This window comes from Trachypithecus francoisi, unplaced genomic scaffold, assembly GCF_009764315.1.
Source record: "Trachypithecus francoisi isolate TF-2019V2 unplaced genomic scaffold, Tfra_2.0 Lachesis_group13, whole genome shotgun sequence".
NCBI lineage: Eukaryota > Metazoa > Chordata > Mammalia > Primates > Cercopithecidae > Trachypithecus > Trachypithecus francoisi.
In genome coordinates, this window is record NW_022681458.1 from 85,503,585 (window position 1) to 85,526,883 (window position 23,299).

At 37.3% G+C, this 23,299-nt stretch overlaps 2 protein-coding genes across 2 annotated transcripts in view; one reads left to right on the plus strand and one right to left on the minus strand.

Moving 5' to 3' along the window:
• The first annotated feature begins 7,202 nt into the window (after positions 1–7,202).
• On the plus strand, positions 7,203–14,498 carry ERMN (ermin). The gene is made up of 3 exons (XM_033231435.1): positions 7,203–7,738; positions 8,390–8,482; positions 11,353–14,498. Exons 1-3 carry the CDS (start codon positions 7,507–7,509, stop codon positions 11,874–11,876), a joined length of 849 nt encoding a protein of 282 aa, XP_033087326.1. The 5' UTR covers positions 7,203–7,506; the 3' UTR covers positions 11,877–14,498.
• A 127-nt stretch (positions 14,499–14,625) lies between these two features.
• Positions 14,626–23,299, minus strand: part of GALNT5 (polypeptide N-acetylgalactosaminyltransferase 5) — a 60,846-nt gene continuing 52,172 nt past the window's right edge. Inside the window, exon 10 of the mRNA XM_033231436.1 lies at positions 14,626–21,909. Coding sequence (XP_033087327.1) covers positions 21,769–21,909 — 141 coding nt within the window. The 3' untranslated portion in view covers positions 14,626–21,768. The remainder of the gene's footprint in view (positions 21,910–23,299) is intronic.

A 23,299-nucleotide genomic window follows, 5' to 3' on the forward strand; every position in this document is an offset into this window, starting at 1 on the left:
TTTCACTGTCAACCAATGAAACATTGTGTGTGTATATATATATATATATAAAAGGGACACCAAGGATGGGATGCAGATTACAGACCCAAGGATGGGGCTGGCTCATTAGAGGCGCAATGGGAAGCGGTACAAATTCACCCATCCCTACTTCTGAAAGCTGACCGTAATTACTATAAACGGTCTTCGGGAATCTTGATTCAAACCACTTCCTACTGAAGGTTAAATTTTAGAGACTTGTTGGAAAAATATCAGGATGCTGGAGGGTTTGTGATTTTCTTATACCTTTTATAAACTGTTACAAGTAAGTTTCAGTCAAACCTGGACTGTCAGAAAGCTGAGAGAAAAAACACAACCTTGCAAAGAGAGGTGTTTTCAGTGAACAGAAAGCAATCCAAGATAGCTGAGATTCAAAAATACATATCCTGTAAAAGATTGGAAAAGCTAAATTTTCTGGCCTTTGCCAGTCCATGAAAATGAAGGCAGAGGCCAGGCAAGGTGGCTCACGCCTGTAATTCCAGCACTTTGGGAGGCCGGGACAGGCAGACCACAAGGACAGGAGTTTGAGACCAGCCTGACCAACATGGTGAAACCCTGTCTCTACTAAAAATACAAAAATTAGCTGGGTGTGGTGGTGTGCACATGTAATTTCAGCTACTCAGCAGGCTGAGAGGCAGGAGAACTGCTTGAACCTGGGAGGCAAAGGTTGCAGTGAGCCGAGATCGTGCCACTGCACTCCAGCCTGGGCGACAGAGTGTGACTCTGTCTCAAAAAAAAAAAAAAAAAAAAAAAAAAAAGAAAAGAAAAGAAAAGAAAATGAACGCAGAGAAGCTGGAAACCAGTAATTAGTTTCTTATTACTACTGTAACAAATTACCACAAATTTAGTGACTTAAAAGCAGTACCACCCCATTCAGTTCTGGAGGTGAGAAGTCTAAAATCGAGGTGTTGGCAGGGCTGCATGCCACACAGAGGTTTCAGAGGAGTACATTTCCTTGCCTTTTTCAGCTTCTAGAGCAAAGCTTGTCCAACTCATGGCCTGCAGGCTGCATGCAGCCCAGGACGACTTTGAATGTGACCCAACACAGATTCATAAATTTTCTTAAAACATAAAATTTTTCATGATTTTTTTTTCTCTATCTCATCAGCTAGCATTAGTGTATTTTATGTGTGCCCAAGACAATCTTTCTTCTTCCAATGTGTCCCAGGGAAGCCACAAGATTGGACACGCCTGTTCCAGAGGCTGCTCATATTTGTTAGCACATGACCACTTCTTGAATTACTACAGCATCTTGCTTCCGTGTCACATTTTCTACTACTGTCTTTGACCTTCCTGCCTCCCTCTTGTTAGAACTCTTATGATTATTACATTGGATCCCATCCTATAATCCAGGATAATCTCCCATCCTTAATTTAATTAATCCCATTTGCAAAGTCCCTTTTACCAGGTAAGGTAACAATTCACAGGTTCTGGGGACTAGGATGTGGACATCTTTGAGGGTGGTCATCATTTAGCCTATAAGTCAGCTAGAGCCATTAGGGACCCTCAGATCCACCCAGGTACCTCCTAAAATGCACTTTCTTTGTGATCAAAAAAGACCAGTTACCTGGTACATTGTTTAAATCTTTGTTTTTGTTTTGTTTTGAGATGGAGTCTCATTGTGTCACCCAGGCTGGAGTGCAGTGGCACAATCTCAGCTCACTGCAACCTCCATCTCCCAGGTTCAAGCGATTCTCTCCTCTCAGTCTCCTGAGTAGTTGGGACTACAGTCACATACCACCACGCCCAGCTGAATTTTGTATTTTTAGTAGAGGTGGGGTTTCACCATGTTGGCCAGGTTGGTCTTGAACTCCTGACCTCAGGTGATCCACACAGCTTGGCCTCCCAAACTGTTGGGATTACAGGTGTGAGCCATGGCACCTGGCCTTGTTTAAATCTTTGGATCCAAAAAAGTACAAAGCCACTTCTGAACTTACCAGTCAAATTAGCTATTGAGTTCAGAGTCTATGATTCTTTGAACTAAGTTTCTGTAATCTCTAACCCAAATGTGCCTGATTTGTATACTTGCCCAAGGTCATACAGGAGCAGGCTAAGACTCTCCTCTTTACCTTATGAGGGTCACTGATGAGAATGCTTGTTTGTCCACTATTCTTTTTTTTTTTGAGATGGAGTCTCGCTCTGTCACCCAGGCTGGAGTGCAGTGGCGGGATCTCAGCTCACTGCAAGCTCCGCCTCCCGGGTTCACGCCATTCTCCTGCCTCAGCCTCCCAAGTAGCTGGGACTACAGGCGCCCGCCACCTCGCCCGGCTAGTTTTTTATATTTTTAGTAGAGACGGGGTTTCACCGTGTTAGCCAGGATGATCTCGATCTCCTGACCTTGTGATCCGCCCGTCTCGGCCTCCCAAAGTGCTGGGATTACAGGCTTCAGCCACCGCGCCCGGCCGCGTTTGTCCACTATTCGAAGGGGACTCTTAACTGTCAATTAGTACTCTCCCTCCCAGTCTCCACTTCTGCTCCTCTTGGCCACAGGGTCCTATGTTCAGGACTATACTCTCCTCTTATCCTCACCAAATACTCAGCCTATTTATTTCAGTGCTTTTCTTTAAAATGGTATTCACTGGATCACTGGAAGGCCACGCTGCAGATGCTAGAACCACAGAGATATACCTTTCCTAAAGTATAAAAAATATTTTATCTTTAGAGGGAGAATAGATAATTCTCCCCTCCCCCGCCTCCAACATTGAAAAGCATGCTTCTTATAAGATGCAGTTAAATTTTGAAATTCTGTTACATTAAATCCTTAATACTCATGAGCTACCCATAGACTTCACTATTGGTTTCCTGGGATAAACCATTATTTACTTCAGGAATCTGTATAATCAGAATGGCAGTCATTATTCCACTCTTGGCATAAAAGTAAAAGCAAAGCATGAACATCGCACAGGATAATCAATTTAATCTGATTTATACCAGGTGGCAGGCAATTATTGTTTTGTGAAATAAAATATATGGCTGTTGATTGATTTTATTGTGTTATGATAGTCTGTATTTCTGTAGCAGTTCACTTTAGCTGGGATGTCCCTTCAATTTGGAATTTTAATCCATGAAGTGAACCAGTTGGGGTGATCCTGTCTCCTCAGGCTTGTTTAGGGTTGCACATTCCCTGGGGCTTTGCTCCATTCCTTATAGAAGATTCTGTGGGTTATTGGTAGGATTGTGACTGTTGCATGTCAGTCTGACTAGGCTAAACTACATTTCCTTGAATTTTCTTCCCTGAATGTTTCCTGAAAAAGACACGTGAGCCAAATGAACATTGTTCTGTGAACTTGGTGGGGCAGAAGTGAAGCAGCTATTTTGTAGCTGGCACACACTGCTGCCCGTCTGCTGTCTCACCTGGTGCATGGGCAGCAGCTGGGCCTGCAACTGTTCCACCTCCCTGGATCTTCCTCCAGCTTCTATGATTCCTGGGCCCAGCTTCTTTGGGAGGGCATTCCATTTGCTAAGGTCAGAGGCACTGAGAGCCGACACAGGTTTCAGTTTGCCCCTGTGTGTCCAGCTTACACCTGGGAATGCAGTTTATTCTTGCTCCCCACCTTTATGTTTCTATCCATCTTCCCTTCCCAACTTTCTGCCCTGCAGACTTCAGGCTCCAGCATCAGATGCAACAGCAAACATATAGAGGCAGCTTCACTGGCACCCACTATTGTGTAAAGTCAAATCCCTTCTGATTGATCAATCAGTTGATCGATTGATAGATGGATTGTTCCATCTCTTAGTGGTTCTACCTTTCTGTTTCAACCCTAATTGGAACAATACCCCTGTCCCAACTGTGTAAGTCAATGTTTGTATAAGATTGACTTCAAGCTGCCAGGATCAATGTTTTCCTTTTAAATGTATTTCTTGTTTTTATTCAGTACTCTGTGACCATGTCTTAGCCATAACATTAGTTTGTGGCTTTTCACATATGATTAAGATTAAAGATCAAGATTTTATGACTTTTCCCCAAATCCTGATTCTGGACCTAAGATAGCCTTAACACAAAGCATTTGGCGTTGGACAAAGGGAATGTGAATATTTACATAATTTTATTTTGATTCTTTACATTCTTATATGAAGATCTTTTCATTATCTTTTTTTGACTTTAGATTTAATAATGGCTACATTTGTACAATGTCCTTTAGCATTAAGAATAATAACTAGGGGCCAGATGTGGTGGCTCACACCTGTAATCCCAGCATTTTGGGAGGCCAAGGCAGGCGGTACACCTGAGGCCAGGAGTTTGAGATGAGCCTGACCAACATGGAGAAACCTCGTCTCTACTAAAAATACAAAAATTAGATAGGTGCCGTGGTGCACACCTGTAATCCCAGCTACTCAGGAGGCTGAGGCAGGAGAATCTCTTGAACCCAGGAGGTGGAGGTTGCAGTGAGCCGAAATCATGCCACTGTACTCCAGCCTGGGTGACAAGAGCAAAACTCCATCTCAAAAAAATAAAAAAAGGATAATAACTAAGGAAAAAGCCACATGATCCAGTAAACTACATAAAACAGTCATGTTTCATACAGTGAACATTCTGCAATTGTATTTGAAGTCAGGATCATAGGGCAAACTCTCACATACTTTCTAAGTCATAGGTTGTTACAAATAATGGGGGACAACTTACCTCGTTATGAACAAAATAGCCTATGTTTTATCTAGTAAATAGACTCATCTTGTTGCTAAATGTGTCTCATGTTGCCGTCTACTTGTAGGAAAAAATAATACACATTACAAACCATTTACCTGAACTCCGTTATTCCCTAGGGCAGCATAAGAACGTGTTTTTAAATAAAGGTAAACACACGGTTAGCCAAGGCTGACAGAACTCTGGATCATTTCTCTATCTTTCCAAATCTGAAATAATTTTAAGGCCATAAAAAATGTCAGAACATGGTTTTAGAAAGAAGGCAATCCAAAAATAAAGACACAAATTTCCATAAAAGCTAGGCTATAGGTATGAGGTGCGTGTTGCCATGGGGTGATAGAAGTCTAGGAGTAGGAGAGACTCTCTCCTGTGAATGAATCTGAACTCTCTCAACTTTGCTATGTCCCTGGATTGAGGTACTTGGCAGCCCCAAGGGAGTTGGGAGTGGTTGGAGGCATGTCCTTTGGAGCTAATGTATTTCTATACTTCTGTGTGTATTGCAGGGCATTTGGTTGAATTAGTGCCACTTCCTGCCCTAAGGATCTCACAATCTAGTATGTCCCTGTTTGTTCCTAGGCTTGGTCTTAGTTTCTGCATTCTCCCATATGATTCTACTCAAGATTTTCTCAGCAGTAAGTTTGCTACTTGAATTTCTTGGGAGGACACTCCCACAACAGGGTCCTCAGCAGCTGCAGTGTGTCTCTGGGGCAGGTCTTGAGACTGCCTTAGGCTCTCTGCTGCTCTCTCGTGGCCACAACTGCCTCTACTGCCAAGGTGCTAATGCTGAACTCCTGTGGGATCTCTGGTCCGAGGAAACATCTGCACACAGGCCAGGGATGGTGCTTAGCTTCATCTGTGCTGCAAGCTCTCATCAGTAGGCTTGCTGGCTCTGTGACCTTACTAGCTGAGCTCCTTAATCTCTCTGCACTTCATTTTTCTAGTCTATAAAATGGAGATAACAACAGCACCTACCTCGGAAGACTGTTATGAAGATTAAATGTATTACTGTTTATGAGTCAATTAGGACAGTAACTTGCACATAGTAAGTGTGATAGGAGTGTTTGTTAAAACAGTTAAACAATCAAACAAACATAGAATTCGTGTGCTGACTAGAGAAGGGTTGGTGATGACGAGGGAGGGAGATCTAGGATCTACTAGAGATGTCTTCCAAGGACAAGGGAGAGGGGATTATCCAAGAATGAGGGGTTGTCCCTGACATAGACCCCAGTGGACTCAGCCCTAGACACAATTTTAAAGGTGATACACTTATTACAACTCTCCAACACCTATTCTTTTTCTCTTTAAAAATGATCTGAAATTTATTCTCTTGGGGATAAAATTTATTATATATAATATATATAATTCTTGTTATATATGTGTATATATATAATTGTGTGTGTGTGTTTGTTTGTGTGTGTGTGTATATATATATAATTATTTTTATTGCGTGCTATTTTTTCAAGTCAGATGCCTAGAGCTGGGGACACATGTAAGCAAGTTAAAATGGCCCCTGGCCTGATGAAGCTTAGATTGTAGTTGGTAAAACAGACATTACAGAGATAATTGTGCAGTTGCTTATTTAGTTACAACCATGAAGAATACTCTGAAGGGCAAAGACAATGTGTAACAGAGTCCTGTCCTAATCCTGTGGGTTAGAGATAGTGTAAAGAGATGATATTTAAGCTTAAAAACAGAACTTAGGGGAGCTAGTTAGCCCAGGGGCTTGGGATTAAGGAAGAGAAGGGCATTTCACAGAGAAGGAGCTGTGTGGGCAAAGGCTCTGGAACCATTTTGTACTATGAGAAATCCAAAAAAGAAAAAGACTTAAAAAGGAAGGGGTGGTCAGTAGCAGTCATTTAACATAATCGCCTTTTTCTCCCAAGGGCAGATTGCATTGGCCCTCTACATTTTACCAGCATCATGCAATATCAATATGGAATAGAGAGAATTCTAATTCTGATTGGAGGAGGAGAAAACTTCATGGCGATAATTTTATTAGGGTTTTAAAGGATCGGTTGGGCTTCAGTGGACATAAACTAGAGGTCAAGAAGCTGTAGACTAAGTAAATGACTCTGAAATTATAAAACTTTTGGTATTAGCAAGTTGGTAGAATTTGTTTTTTTCTTAGGTCCCCTCTCCAGCCCGCTGAAAGCACACTGTGAAATCTGCAGCCAGAACCATTTACAGTAACGCTGTCCTGTTTATAGGTTTTTTGATAAGCTGTTTTTATTTTTTATTAAATAAAAAACGATGCCATTGTCCTTTACAAAATAGCTGAGGTTTTACTTGAACAAAATCTGTTTGGAAATGTTAAGCTGGTTACACAGAACTAATATGCCTCAAGGTGGTCATTCTCTCTGGATTAAAGCTGTGGGACAATTGTGGCTCCTGTTACAGGGAAAATTACAATGGGCCATTATGAAAAGGGACAAAAATCTCTGTTCCCAGAGGGGGACTGACAAGCTGAAAGTCCCTCTCTACATGCCAACACAAAAGCCTGATTGCTTCAGATTGTTTGTTTATGTAAATCAAAAGGGTGCCTTTAACTCTGCCAGGGGACTGGCAAGCAACAAAGAAGGTGGTGATTGGCTGGATTCTTGCTCATGGCTCCTGGCAGATCTCACAAATCCTCTTGCTTTTGCTCTAAGCTCTGTCTGGATACTTTTAGGAAAAGAACCGTGTTATTATGTACAAAAGTGAATAATTTGTGCTCTTAGAGTAGGGGTTGGAACTATAGGACTTGAAGGCAAGAGCAGATATCTTATCAAGGATCTACTCACTCAGTTTCCCTAAAACTCTCTCCAAATCAGATTCAACCGCACATCATGACAGATACATTTACCCAGGCTGAATGTAATGGGGATAAACCACCTGAATACGGTCAACAAACAATCACTAAAATTAGTGAGGAACTGACTGATGTGGACCGCCCCCTGCCACACTACAGGGTAGAACCCAGTCTCGAAGGTGCACCCAGCAAAGGAAATCAGGAGGAAAGAAGAAAATTACAAGGGAACATGCTGCTCAACTCATCCATGGAGGAGAAAATTCTAAAAGGTAAAGTATTTCCCTTCTCCTTAATTTTCTTGTTTTGACTTATACATTTGCCCTGGATTTTTTTTTTCTTGATAAACTATTATAAGAATGAGCTGGACACCCCAAAAATGTACCTTTTTTTCTACTATGCATAGCATAAGGACTAAACCTCTCCCTCTGGTGAAATCCAGGCTTGTCTATTTGACAGCTCTGTGACCCCAGACAACTTTCTGTCTCCCGAAGCCTGAGTTTTTTCGCTAGAAGAAGATAGAATACTAGTAATAATACCTACAAGTGTAGGGTAAGTATTGGCTAAATGTTCACTACTGTTATTTATTATGATAATGGGCAGCCCCACTATTATTTGAACAAAGAGAATTCAAAATTTTTAATTTTCCTCCTAAATATACCTGAAGTCTGAATTTATGGTTCTATATCTTATAGATATAAATATCTTACATAAATATTAAAGGAGAGATTACCAATCAATGAAGTGATCATTAAGTAAATAAATTGAATTGATAAAGAATGAATCTGAAGAGTCAAATAGTAATTTTTAGTGATCAGATTTAAGATTAAAGACATCTACCTAGAGTTTAAATTGATAACTTATTAACCATTGAACAGTAAATATTTTAAATGTTAAAATACTAATTTCATATTTTTTTCTAGAAAACTCAGAAGAGAAATTCTTTATTGTTCATAAGGCTATCACAGATCTTTCTCTCCAAGAAACAAGTGCTGATGAAATGACATTCAGAGAAGGTAACAAGAACTACAGTTTTGTACACAGAAATTGTTTGACTGAATATGGATGACAGTTTTTCCATGAAATGTTGCATGAGTGTGGCTTTGACAAAGCAATCCAGGCAATGACTTCAAATTTTCAAAGCTGCTGTAGGCAGATAAGAGAGTATAAACTTACCTGTGGGTTCCACCTTATAAAGCATTCCAGACTGTTCAAGGCTGAGGCTGCACAGATTGGCATAGCTGATTGGCATGCCAACGTGATGTCTATCTCTTAAGTTAGTCCACTGAGTCAACCCTACTTTTTGATTTGGTGTGTCCAAATCTGTGTGTGCACCTTGTGAAATGTAAATGTTTCAAAAACAGGTCTTTCCTAAAAGTCAACAATTAACATACAGGTTTATTTATTTATTTATTTATTGAGACAGAGTTTCACTCTTGTTGCCCAGACTGGAGTGTAATGGTGCAATCTCGGTTCACTGCAACCTCTGCCTCCCGGGTTCAAGGAATTCTCCTGCCTCAGCCTCCTGAGTAACTGGGATTACAGGTGCCCCCACCACGCCCAGCTAATTTTTTTTTTTTTGTATTTTTAGTAGACATGGAGTTTCACCATGTTGGCCAGGCTGGTCTTGAACTCCTGACCTCAGTTGATCCACCTGCCTTGGCCTCCCAAAGTGCTGGGGTTATAGGTGTGAGTCACTGTGCCCGACCAACATACAGTTTAAAGTAATCTCATGAAATGATTTACTTTATAGGCCTCTAATGTAAGTACAAAATTGTTAATTACTTCATGTCAAAGAAAAACAGGGTGATAATGTTAATTTTAATTGTGTTCTTTAAGATAATGGAAGAATAAAAGAAACACTAAAGTGCTTATGTTAAATTTTAAATAAACTTAATAGACTAAGAGACACAAAATCCTTTAGATTTTTCTTCTAAGAAGATACCTACATTTAAACAGTTTCCAAATAAAGTGTAGGATAAAATCTATTAATTAATCATTTCTTTCCTCTCTTGCAGCCATACACATCTTATGTCAAATTGAAGTCAGCTTGCTAAACCTAACCAATTTAGCTTTGTTAGGACTTTAACAGGCAAAATATTGAAGAGACTATTGGTTGAAATATTAGAACATCACATAAAATAGTAGACGTCAAGGAGGACAGGAATGTGATTGGCAATTTCCTACATCTGCTCCCTTTGCCTGAACACCTCTCATACTATGTCTGATTAGCAATGTATCACCACTTAAGGAAATATGTAGCAAGCAATAGCCAGTGTCAAGCTGTTACATTACCAGAGATAATTTGTAAGACTTAAGACTCCACAATGTGAACTAAATAACCTATTTGCCCTAATTTTTCTTCTTCCAATGTAACAAGCTCTCAGAGGAAGAATCTCAACCTTCTATCATCTAGAGCACCTTTCAAATGTTTGATCAGGAGTCCATTGCAGATAACAGTTGTCTAGATCTTTTATTTTCATCAAATGGAGAATGAAAGCAGTCTGTAGTTTTCAGCTAGATGGTCTTGCTGGTTAAGTTTTCCCTCAATGAATCCTTTGCGGTTTGACGGAGTATGTTTTTCCTCTATAATAGAGGCACAGATTTTGGTGTCTTTTATCTTCACAGTGGCAAACAGCTATAAAATCTTCAAAAAGAATGTTACTGGATTAAAACATATAAAGATGCTAAAAATATTGAGGAAAAACTATAAATTCAAGGAGTAATTTTATATGTGACAATCTCATGCCTGAGTCATGAATATAAACAAAATATCACTTACTTTGCTTCTTGTGGAAAACAAAATAAAACAAAACAAAGCATAAGATTATAGCAAACATTCTAATGTGTATTTATGGATAAAGTTAGGAACATTGACAGGACACTAGCGACCTGGGAGCAGCTGTGTGTAACAAATTAGGGTGATCACCCATTTTTACTTCTATCTCTGTAAGTTTACTATGTATTCCCTAGAGTGAGAAAACAACAAAAAAATAAAAAGAGAACTAAACACCTTGGATGAAAATGGACTTGTGAACATCTTTCAGAGAGAGTAGAATATTGTGGAGGAAAAAAACAAAGAGGAACATTGCCTCTCACCTTACTTATAGACTCTCATGGTGTCAAAAGAAAATGGTGAACTCGGGCCTGACAAAGGGTGTAACCCAGACAGATTTCTGAGTTGTGTTCACCACAGACTGAAACTTCCCACAGAAGCCTTGCAGGGGTGAAGGCTCAGAGAACAACCTTAGCTTCCTTATAATTAATTCTTACCAAGTTCAATAAATATTGTTGAGGGTATATGCTGGTATGATCTAGCTGTTTGAAAAGTGACCAGACATGGACAGTCATCATTTTCAGTATTGGAAACAAGGATTTTTTTCTTTCTGAAAATTTTCCTTGAGGTGTGAGTGTGTATATGTGTGTGTTTGTGCGCATGTGTGTGTATGTGTGAGAGAGAGATAAGTCCAAACATTTCATTTTACATGTGCACATATCCAGTTGTGACTGGCTAGATAAGATTTTTTTTTTTAAGTGTGTCTCAGGGAATATGAGTCTCACTAAATATAGTAGTCCACAACAGAGTTCCACAGACAAATAAAGTTAGGTTGTTGACTTTCTTACAGATTTAAAATACTCATTAACATTTCGAAGGCTTGTAAAAATTCTGAAGATGCTTATTTAACTGTATTTAATGCAGTGTTTTCGAAATTACTTTGACTGTGTAGCCTTTGGTGCAAAACATATTGGTAACCCACAGAATCATATCCCATAAAACACATGTTGGTAAGTGATTAGCAAGAAAAATTATTTGGAGAATAACAGACTAATGGCTGGGTATTTTGGAATCTCTACACATCTCATCTACCAATTGATTTTGCTACAGGGCATCAGTGGGAGAAGATTCCTTTGAGTGGCAGTAACAAGGAAACAAGAAGACAGGAGAGGATTACTGAGCAACCTCTTGAAGAGGAAGAAGATGAGGACAGGAAGAACAAAGGTCACCAGGCAGCTGAAATTGAATGGCTGGGATTTCGAAAACCTAGCCAAGCTGACATGTTACATTCTAAACATGAAGAGGAGCAGAAGGTTTGGGATGAAGAAATTAATGATGATGATGATGATGATGATAATTGTAATGATGACAAAGATGAAGTTCGAGTGATAGAATTTAAGAAAAAACATGAAGAGGTTTCTCAATTTAAAGAGGAAGGTGATGCAAGTGAGGACTCCCCACTGAGCAGTGCCAGTTCCCAAGCTGTGACACCTGATGAGCAGCCAATCTTAGGGAAGAAGAGCGATATCTCCAGAAATGCTTATTCCAGATACAATACAATATCCTATCGGAAAATCAGAAAGGGAAATACCAAGCAAAGAATTGACGAATTCGAGTCTATGATGCATTTATAAACTAACTGGAACTGAAAAAGTCTCATGCCCACTAAAGGAAAAGCTAATTCTATTGTCCCAGGGTGCATATTTCTATGCCTTTTTTGAGTTATCACCTGGGGGGAGGTGGAAGTTGACTCTCTTTTTCACTATAGAATAATGTGGAAATAACTCTAGATAAAATTCAGTCTGATAACCTCAAATCAAAAAGCTTTAAATTCATTCTTGGGCGTTTGTCTTTTAAAACTTCACTAATATAGCATTGTGTGATCAGCACTAAGCAGTCAGTCCCCTGGGGGAATCTGGCATAATTTGGCTATCAGTGTAGCAACGCTTGGAAAGGTGGTCATCAAATGAGACTATTTGAGGGGACTATTTGAAATGATTCCTGTGTTTCTTTTGGTGTCTTCCTTTGTACATTGGAGTGATGGAAAGTCTGGTATTAAAACCTTTCTTACTTTTAAACATGGTTTTACAGACTCTGGCAATAAGCCTTCCAAAATTCTGCGCCTTTTCTATTATCACCAAACAAGATTTTAAGTGGCTTTCCTTGGCATCTACAGAGAGAAAATTCTATAGCCCTCCTTCCTAGGTGTTACCATTCACTGAATCTTCTCACAGAGGGAGATGAGCAATTGTCAGTCAGGAGAATTCTGTTTGCTAAATGTTGCCTTTATGCTTTCAAACTGAATTAAACCCATTGTGAGGTTGACACTGGGAGGGGCTAGAAGATTGGTGGGCAGCAGACTAAAGAGTTATGTTGGATAGTTTTATTTCTGTGGCTGAAAATAAAATCTTGTCTAGCACAGTTAAAGTCATTAAAAATAAAAATGACAGCTTTAGCACAATTTTAAGAAAATGCCCCTCTCTATTACCACATTTTCTCTTATTAACAGTATCTCAGAATAATTTTCTTTCCTTAGAAACCTGAGACAACGCTAGTCATAACTGTACTAGTTACTATGAAAATGGAAATAATTATCTTAGAATATTTTCAAAGTAGAGCGTGAGCATGTATTTTTAGTGAGAGAGCTCTGATAGTTGTTGGGAATATATAATTTACTGGACCTCAGCCCAAATCAAGATGCTTAAAATTGTACTTGTGGAGCTTCACTCAAACCAATGTGTCAAATAACGTATTGAATATTTATGAAAAGAGAGACTATATTTATATTCTTAGATAGTTTGTTCCACAATTTTTCATTTCATGCTTCCATATATATTACCCTGAACTTTCTGTCACCACAGATAAAGATTTTGTTTTGCCCTGCAAATAAAAAGACAATTCCTTATTGTCTGAATGTAATACAGTCTTCATTGTACTATTCAACCCTTTGTTTATTTATTTTTCATTTTGTGAAAAACTCTGGGTTAGTCCTCTTGGATGACTGCTTATTTATGTGTAACATAAATCCCACATATTCTAATGACAACTTCTTTAATCCTTCTGGGTCATATATTATATTTCTATAGTATCACATACTATTATTTAGTTGTTTACAAGACTCAAATTTGAATTCAAGATTACAGTGCTCCTTTTATTCTTTCAAACAGATACCATATAAAAGTTCTGTTACCCTAATTCTATACAACCTATAGATTTCATGTGTTACAATGTCAGTTTCCAGAATAAAAGTGAGGGAAATCAGGTCTTTATTGGTAAAGTTAGGGAGATTGATGCAATAGGACAATTTCCAGTTTAGTTTAGATCATCTAATTTTTCTGCCTGGACAACCTGTTTTCTGGGTTACTGATAACCCCTGTAATTTTCTACTGAATTTCAAAACCTGTTATGTGTTATCTATCACATAACAGGACTGTGTTTTTAACCTACTGTCAAGAGCCTGTATTTTGAGTTATTTCAACAGAAATGATGGATTCCTGTAGAAGTAGAGGTGGGTGACCTATGGTTATGTGGCACAGCAAAGCAAGTAGCTCTTATGGGACTCTAATATCTGCTAACACTAGTCCTCTTAGCTCTGTGCTCTCACCAGACAATGAATGAACTATGAAATATTTAGTCTACAGAAACTATTTTAGGGTGTGTTTAGTTGGTAAATGCTTCATGTTCATGGATGATGCAATGTTTTTGCAAAAAAAAAAAAACCCTGAAACTACTCTTTGGCTTAGTGTCCATGGCCCTATACCGCCATCTTACATGAAAGCCACAGAGTTAAGCGACCTTAGGTAATATAATGGTGATGGTTGGCCATTTGAGTCTTTGTAACCTAGGAAACACAAAGGTCTGATTCAGATAGTGTGGGGGATTTTTAACATATTTGAAACTCAGGGGGAACATGATTAATAACACAAACTGTTAGCTACACATGAAGGTTTACTTGAGCTTTTGTGATTCAAAGTTCAGGGGTGGTAAGGACTCTAAAACCAGGGAAGAGGGAGAATTAATTTATTCTGCAAATGCTGGTATTTCTTATGTGACGTTTTGTTTGCCTTTGTTGCTAGATGAACAGAAACTAATAATAGCTCTATTTCTCTGCCAATATAAAATCTACCTTTCATATAATGCTACATTGAAGGCACAGAATTTGCTAGCATCTCTCTCCCCCTACCTACCTATCTATCTACAATTTAAATAAAGAACTGCTGTGCATGACTTACTCTCAATAAAAGTTTGTCTCTTTATTTCTGGTTTCTAGACTTTATTTTCTTTAGCTGCCTTTTAAACTTTAGAAAGAATCCTTGTATATCAGCAGCTACTAAGATAATTAATGAATTCCTCTTCAGAAATCAAGAGAACACTTTATTTTAATTCATTTGCATTATTTATTTCAAAAGGGTCTTAAAATGATTGTATATAAAATTGTAAAAAGGATTTCTGGTAGGTAGATATGTAATATACATGAAAAATTTTTATTATTTTTTAAGGAACTGAGATACTGTTTAAGATGCATCTTAACACGAACAACTTGAAAAAAATCTCTGTAATCATCAAAGTAATACATTTAAACTATGCTGACATTTTCATAGTAATTGTTTCTGCATATTTACATGGGATAGTACTTTTGGCACATTTTCAAATGGAGAACAGACATTTAAGTTTTTCAATGTGATAGGGAAAACATTTATAATAAGTAATAATAGAAAATTATGGAGAAGGATAAAGCACCAGAGTATAATAAAGAAGAAATATGTTTGACAGTATGAGAAAGGCAACCACTTCTCTTAAAACTTGAACTTTCATCACTCTAAAAACCAATAGGATTGTAAAATGCAATGTTAAAAACTATATTTGCCAACATTAAAATATCAGACAGAAACATAACACAATGAATACGGGTTTCTGATAACCCGTACAATATTCTACTTAACTTCAAAACACAGTATTGTTTAAAGACAATGAAAATGTGTACATAGTTCACGAAGAACATGAGATAACTTAGCCAGGCAATCAATACAAACACAATGACTTGGGTAGCAGTAAACAGTTGAAGTCACTCAGAACACGGCAAACTACAAAAGCAAATGATGATCTCTAGTAGCTAACTGCCAGCACAGGAGAATTTTGGAAATGAATTTAGAAAATAATTTGGATGTTTACCTAGAATTACATACTTGATTCCTTCTTTATAATAACTTCAGTTGGTCAGATGCAGAAAAAATGTACTTAAAGATGTTGAATTCCAACATCTTTTATACTCCATAGTTTTAGTTTTATTCTCCCCTTAGCAAACGTTTTCAGGCAATCCTTAACACAATTCACTTATTTAATCTTTGGCTTCTCTTGTTTTTAAGCTAATATGTATAAAACTAGCAAATTTGGGGTAGTTGTTTGAAGCAGAAGATGTGTGTAATCTTCAACTAAATAACAAGCACCCTGATAACTGAGAATTTGATTATTCCTTCAAGTTTGGAAAACGGTATCCAGAGTGAAATTTCACTTGAGATACTTTTGTACAGAAGGTCAGATGCAGACAAAGCTATACACCTGAAAGAGTTAAAAATATCCAAAAACATTTAATTTTCTTTACGTTGTGAGTAGAAACTCTTGATATTTCTTTCTTCCAGATCAAAGCATCAACAAATATTTAGATACATATATATATACACATCTACACACATACAGTATATTTACAAAAATTGCTGTTTTTGAATGGTCACTTAAAAATCTATTCATGCTATCAAAAATTTTAATTTAACATCTAATATAAAGGCTTTATTATATAGATACTTATGACCAATATCCTTAAACTGGTAAATATCTGTCAATCAATAATAAAACAGAAAGCTCTTGTTTTCAAAGAAATTATTTATTATTTATTTGATGGCAACTCATTATTAGAAACTCAGCATAATAGAAGTTGCTGTATTTGCTGGAAAATGAGAATTTTCCCTTGTGTTTTGTGTTTTTACAAAGCAAAGATTCACATAAACTTGCAAAGGGACCCTAATTGAAATGATAACTATTGTTCCATTAGGTTGAAAACAGAAGCATTAATTCTGTTTAGTGTGATGTCATTTTTTTTCTTTCTTTGAGGTACAGACACCACCAACACCTGGAATACCATCCATTAAGCCTTATTAGGGATATATAATACTTCATATGGCTTATTCAAAACTGTCAAAAAATAAATATTTTGTACAATATCTCTGGCTAATATTATTTTTTCTAATTGTAAGGCATATTGTCTTGTAGCAACTATTGAGTAACCCGTGCAAAAGTTGTTGCAAAAGCACAGCAGTGACAACCTACACGATGAGTAGAAATAAAAAGTCATGGTTTGTGTTTTAAAGGACTCCAACTTTTTAACTTTTTATTTCTATTCAAGATGAGCAATCTGCTAGCTTTGTTTAAAGGTTGGAGGAATCAAGAGTTGGTAATATTAATACAGGAGTCATTAAAAATTTATTGTAGGCCATTAGAAAGGGTAAAATAGTTCTCGGTGAATTTTTCCTTTAATAAAAAGCAGCCCCCAAACCATTTGTTTTCTAACAAAAAGCAGCCTGAAAAGTTAAGTTGCAATCATAGATATGCAAGCTAGAGGCTCGCATATGTAAAGCTAGTAGCTGTACCTGGAAGCCAGGCACATTCAATATGGTGATTCCTGCTCCCTTTTCCTTGTCACCAGGTGTGTGGGTGTCATGGTGCCAGTCAAGTAAAGCCACGTGTGCAAGGTCATGGTGACAGCCAGGTAGAAGCTGCGTTTGCATAATAAAAGATTAGTGTGGGAGGGCCAGTCTTTTCACTGGCTATGTAAATAGTACACCTGGTTAAACCAATCCCCTGGGCTCTATGTAAATCAATCACCACCTCCTCAAGCCTCTGTATAAAATCCATCAAATCTTGCCCCAAACCTGGAAAACCCTCTCTTGAGCAACTCGCTTTCTCAACATGTGTAAGCTTTCTTGCTCTCTTCTTCTTTATCTATTAAACTTTCCACTCCTAGACCCACTCCTCGTGTGTCTGTGTCCTGAATTCTTTCTTGGCATGAGACAATGAACCATGGGTATTTCCCCAGACAATGGAGCTGTATCAATATTATTCACGGAGGAAGAACCTTCCACATGTCCACTTCTTTCTCTCATATTTGGTCCAGGAGATGAAAAAGAATAGCTTCTGCATGAAGTCAAAGAGACAGATCACAGCAAAACATGTGGGGGTAGCCATGGTTATACCTACCCATCAATTGGTTACCACAGAGAGACCTAGTTTCTTTTTTCTGTTTATACAATATCCAAAAGAGACCAAAGACGTTTAATTCAATCTCATTTCAATACTGTGGCATCAGTAATCTGAGACCGAGAAACTTTTAAATGCACCCACCTGAGATGACAGCCTTATATAAAGAAGAAAATTAATTATACAGCAGCATGGTATAGTGAGAGAAATGTTTTTTAGAGCCAGATAAAATGGAAATGGGGCTTTATCTCTTAGTTGTGGGATGACCTTGGGCAATTTACCAAATTCTTCATCTGTATATGGGAGTTATCCTTCTTCTTCGTATAACAGGGAGAACGAGACTCACTTTGTGAGTTGTACCCATCAGTGAGATGGGACATATATAGTGCCTACACAAATAGTGCCTACACATACTCAATGATAATTAGGTCCTTTCTTTTTCCCCATCACCCATTGTCATTTTTTCATTTTTAATCCAAGATTTTGGGGCTTTCTTCTGAGGTTAAAATTCTTCTTTTTCTTCTTCTTTTTTTTTTCTAGATGGAGTCTTGCTCTGCTCTAGGCTGTAGTGCAGTGGCGCGATCTCGGCTCACTGCAACCTCCACCTCCTGGGTTCAAGCAATTCTCCTGCCTCAGCCTCCCAAGTAGCTGGGATTACGGGCGTCCACCACCATGCCCAGCTAATTTTTGTATTTTTAGTAGAGATGGGGTTTCACCATGTTACCCAGGCTGGTCTTGAACTCCTGACCTCATGATCCACCCACCTTGGCCTCCTAAAATGCTGGGATTACAGGCGTGAGCCACTGTGCCAGGTTGGTAAAATTTCTTTCTTGTATTCTGAATACAGGAATTCAATCAGAGATGTTAAAACAAAGAAAGATGGTACTCTCTGGTATGTTTAAACCTCATTCTATTGCATGAGTGCCCACTAAAAATAATTACAAGCCATTCATGAAATCAAGGTTGGTTGGGAATATTGGACTCCTATACACTGTAAATGGTATCTTTGCCCCTCTTCAGTCCCAAACTAACACTAGAAGCAAGATGTTTTAATATCTAAGAGAATGTTTCCAAATTAGTGTGGTGAAGCTAATAATGCATTGTGATCATGGCACATGGTGGTTTGCTGTGAGTGACAGCTGAGGGGATGTCAGCAAGCAGTATTAAGCAAATTTGATGCTGGTGATAAAACACGGTTGCACCAACAACAGCTGTGTCAGTTTACAAGAGAGTAGGGCAGAAGCGCTGGGTAACTATTGAAAAAGAGAAAGAAATTGTGCAAACTGAAAAGTCTCAGAAACACTTAGATGGCTTGGTAAGTTGGTTAGTCCTGGCTAATACTATCAAGACCACCCTTGTATTTAAGGTAACAAGATGCATAGACTTTTTTTTTTTTTTTTTTTTTAAAGAAAATGACCTAAATTAATTCAGGGAAAGATCTGTAGCTCCTATAACACAGTCTCCTATTGAAGAATTCAGTACTGATTAGTACCTGTCTCATCCAAAGGTTTATCATTAGAAGTACCAGAAGATCGAGTAGCATTTATACCTTTATTCCAGTCTCCTGAAAAAAATTTAGAAGGTTCTGCTTGAGAAAATGTTGGTAGTGGATTTCATAATAAATCAATACACTCAAGTTTAGGCCCATATAGATTCCCAACTAGTGATCAGTTCCTTGCTTCTTAGAGTAACTGAGCGAATATATGACAAAAGCAATGTATAAAATTCTATCCAAGAACAAATTTGTGATGTTTGAAAACAATCCTTTATTATATTGACAATATAGATTTAAATATAGCTTTATATAATAAGTTGGTCAAGGTAAAGTCAGAAAGGATGTGAACTGAGAGGACTGCAGAAGGTTCTGTTAAGGAAAAAAATCCAACTTCCTTTAGATGATAGACCCAAAGATGAGTGTATTCAAAACACAATTCATTTTTTTTTTTTTCAGAACAGAGTTGACTTCTTTGTGGAAAGTATTTTTGGATAAAAAGAGAGCCTATATACCCAGGGCAAAAAACCTCTCAGCATTTTTTAGTTACATGAAGAATTACATGAGGCACCTAGCATATTCAGTTTGTCACTAACTCAATTAGTCTTTTGGCAACTGACTTGTGTCCCCCCACCCCCCTTGCCCCATATGGCTCTGTTTTGAAAAGAATTACAGTCATGCATCATTTAATGACACAAATACATTCTGAGAAATGTGTCATTAGGCAATTTCATCATTATGTGAACATCAGAGTGTACTTACACAAACCTAGATGGTGTAGGTAGCCAACTACACCCCTAGGTTATATGGAATCCCTGTTGCTTCTAGGCTACAAACTTGTACATGTTACTGTATTGAATACTGTAGGCTATTGTAACACCATGGTGAGTATTTGTGTATCTAAACATATCTAAACATAGAAAAGGTAGAGTAAAGATACCATACTATTAATATAATCTTTTGGGACCAATGTCAAATACGTGGTTCACTGTTGACTAAAACATCATTATGTGTCATATAACTGTATCTCATTTTCTAGTCATTCTCTTACTCATCTGCAATTTTCAATTATTTGAAGAAAACATATTAAATATGTTACAAATGTGCAGAAATAGGTCTTTTCCCCATTCTTATAGTTTTGCTTTTACATTAATTCACTGGAAGTTAAAATTAAATGTTAAACTAGAAGTCAGAACGAAATATATCTAGTTTCACCATCATCTCAACTGAACAAAGGTTTACCTTTTTTTAAGAAAAAAACATAATAACAAGAATATAGTATGGTTGTCCTCCAGGGACCCAATCCCAGCAAAGAAATTTGTGTACCTCTTTCTAAGGAATTCTGTGAAGCAGATTTGTTCAGGCCAGTGACCTGAGGCAGCAGAATGAGCCCTGTCTCTGGAAACCTGAAATCTAATCTTGATTCTTTGACTGACTTGCCTGGGTTTGAAGATTTTTAGGTAATTTGTCCTCTCAGCATCAGTTCTCTAAATGAAATAAATGCAAAGGCTATCCTGATTTCTAAGGCCTCTTCTGGTATGCCAAAGTATTGGTATACTTAAGATTAGAGGCTTTATTTGGATGAAATCAGTATTTAATTTCCCCAAATTTTCAGTGTTTTCACTGGGTCCACACTGAGGGCTTTACTCTTTTTTCCTTCATAGAGATACCAGATCCCATTCCTTCTTTGGTTAAGTCCAGGGGAAATTTTTCTTAACTCTCTTCCTAAGACTTGTTTACCTCATTTCTTTCCTGTTTCATGATGTTTCCTTCACTTTACTTTCCCTCTGAAATATTTTAGAGCCCATTTTTAGCATATTTCATTCCTGTGACTGCTACTATATCTAAAGTTGTATTTTATTATTTTTATATAAAAGAAACTTTCAGCAGCTCTATTTCTGCTTTACTCATTTCAACTCCTCTTACTTGGCCCTGCACTAGAGTGCATTCAATGCTTAAATGCATTTTTGGTTACTACAGTGTGTTATAATCCAGCCTTTTTTCATTGCCTTAGAAAAAAATCCACATGAATCTAGGAAGTTGTTGGTATCACAAATCTTTAACATTGTAGTTTTAAAAGCACAAAATGAGCTGAAACAGTGTTCATCCCTAGAAGTAAATAAGCATTTGAAGCCCTCTTCTTCCTCACTTAAATTTTTTCCACTGATTCAGATTGGGAAAAACCATTATGTAATTTAGATCAAAATGCTGCCATCAAGCAGGGCTACCGGCAGTAGATCAATACCATTTCAAACTGTTAGGTAAGTATGCATGTAGTCTGGAGGGATTTCACAAACATGATAGCTGTGGACATCTGAGGTCTTCTAGCCATAAGAACTCAAGAAAGTTTTGTTTGATGAAAAAATCCCCAAATAAAGGATTAAATTAAGTTCTTGTTGATCATTCCTACTTGTGGGCCAGAAGAGCTGATTATTATCAAACACAGTCATTGGGAATACCCTCATGCTTTCTCAAGTCCTTCTGTCTTCATTTCCGGTTACCTGTTAGCTTCATAGGGAAATTGGCAGGATGAGTTCTAGCACAGGGTGGAAAGCAGGCAATTCAAAAGTCCACCCAGTTCTGAAGAAGGACTTCAGTCCAATGTTGGACTGTTTTCCTGAGTTATCTTTTGGTATTCCAAATATTGTGATTTATAAAAAATCTTCCATTCAAATTCTATTAAAATCGAAAATTTAAACCACCTCTGAGAAATATAGTTACCAAGTTCAGTGTTATTTTCACAGTATTTAATGCATTTACTATATAAAAACATCAGTTCCATTTCAGGCTTCATAATATTTTTCAAATTTCCACTTTTGATATGGCTTCACTGGGTCACAGACAGCTACTTTCAGGATCTTTTGAGAAAAATTTCCTTCCAAGCATAATAATTGCTGATTGTTTTCAAAAACAATGTGATTCACCTGGAGAGAAAGAGGATCTGGGAATGAGGTTGAATTTGATAACTGCAATATAAAGAAATGAAAACCAATTTAACAAAACTGACAGGCAGTTATATTTTTGATTTTTAAGAACTCTTCTGAACTAAATTATTAACATAAACACAGACTTTGAAAAGTATTAAATTTGTCTCTGTCTCAGACTAAGTAATCATCCTCCTCCAAGCTCTAAGACTTTTAAGTCCTCAGGAGGCAAAAGAAAATTTTTTTGATGATATGGCTGAGAACTATATACTCTTTAAAGAGAAAACATTACTGATGACATTTATTGGATTTGATAGATGATAACTACTCCATTGACGGTAAAGAAAAAATACATACCGTAACAAAAAGTTAATTAATTTTTAAAGTAGGTGTCTTTGTGAATCTGGATTACAAAATTCTGGAAGTGATGTATTTTATTTATGAGCTCTTTACCATAATCTCTGACAATTCATAGTAACTGATGTCCAAAATCCAGATTAGGAAAAGTCAGCAGCATTAAAGAAAGTTCTATTATTGCTTAATATTTAGTGAATATCCTAGAAACGGTAGATAAATTACATAGAACTTACTAATGGCTTATATATTTTTTTCATCTATAAATTCTCTCAATTACTTATGACTATGACAAAGACGATCTTAATTACACATGTTGTTTTTAAACCTTAGTAAGTTATCAAAAAGGGATGACTTTCATAATAATTATTTTAAAGATTGTTCCTACAAAAGTATCATCACCCTTGCAGGATTTTGGAAACATGATGCTTGAATATTGTCAAGGATTTGTAAAGAAGTCTCATTTTATACTTCTCTTGTTGTTTAAGACTTACATGTACTGGGGGACCTAGGAGGTATAGCATGAAAACTACTGAAAAACTGAAAAAAGAAGAAAGCTGATCACCAAGCCACTAATCTCCAGGACATTCGGTAACATCAAAAGGGAAACCCAAGACAGAAGGCAGCTGTGTCAAATGTCACAAAGTCATAGGTACAAACAAGGTAGGGAAAAGGTTTTTTTCCTATTTTTTTTCCAATTTCCTATTTTTTTTTTTTCCAATTTTTGCTTTCTTAACTAAATTACCTCCTTTACCAAATCAGCTTACCGCTTAAGAGAAATTGCTATGCTTGAACACTTTCCCAAGATTCAATTCTGGAGATGAAGAATGTGTTTTAGTTCTCGTTCTTATTCATATTCTCTCTCTCTTACTCACTTTCTCTCTTTCTCTCCTTATCCCACTCCCCCTTTCTCCTTCCCTCCCTCCTGACTTTGGCACAGGGAGAAGGTAAGATGTAAGTTATTCACTACACTGCATGTATATGGATTTCCTAACACTATGCAAAAATAAAATTAGCAGCATATATACTAATAATT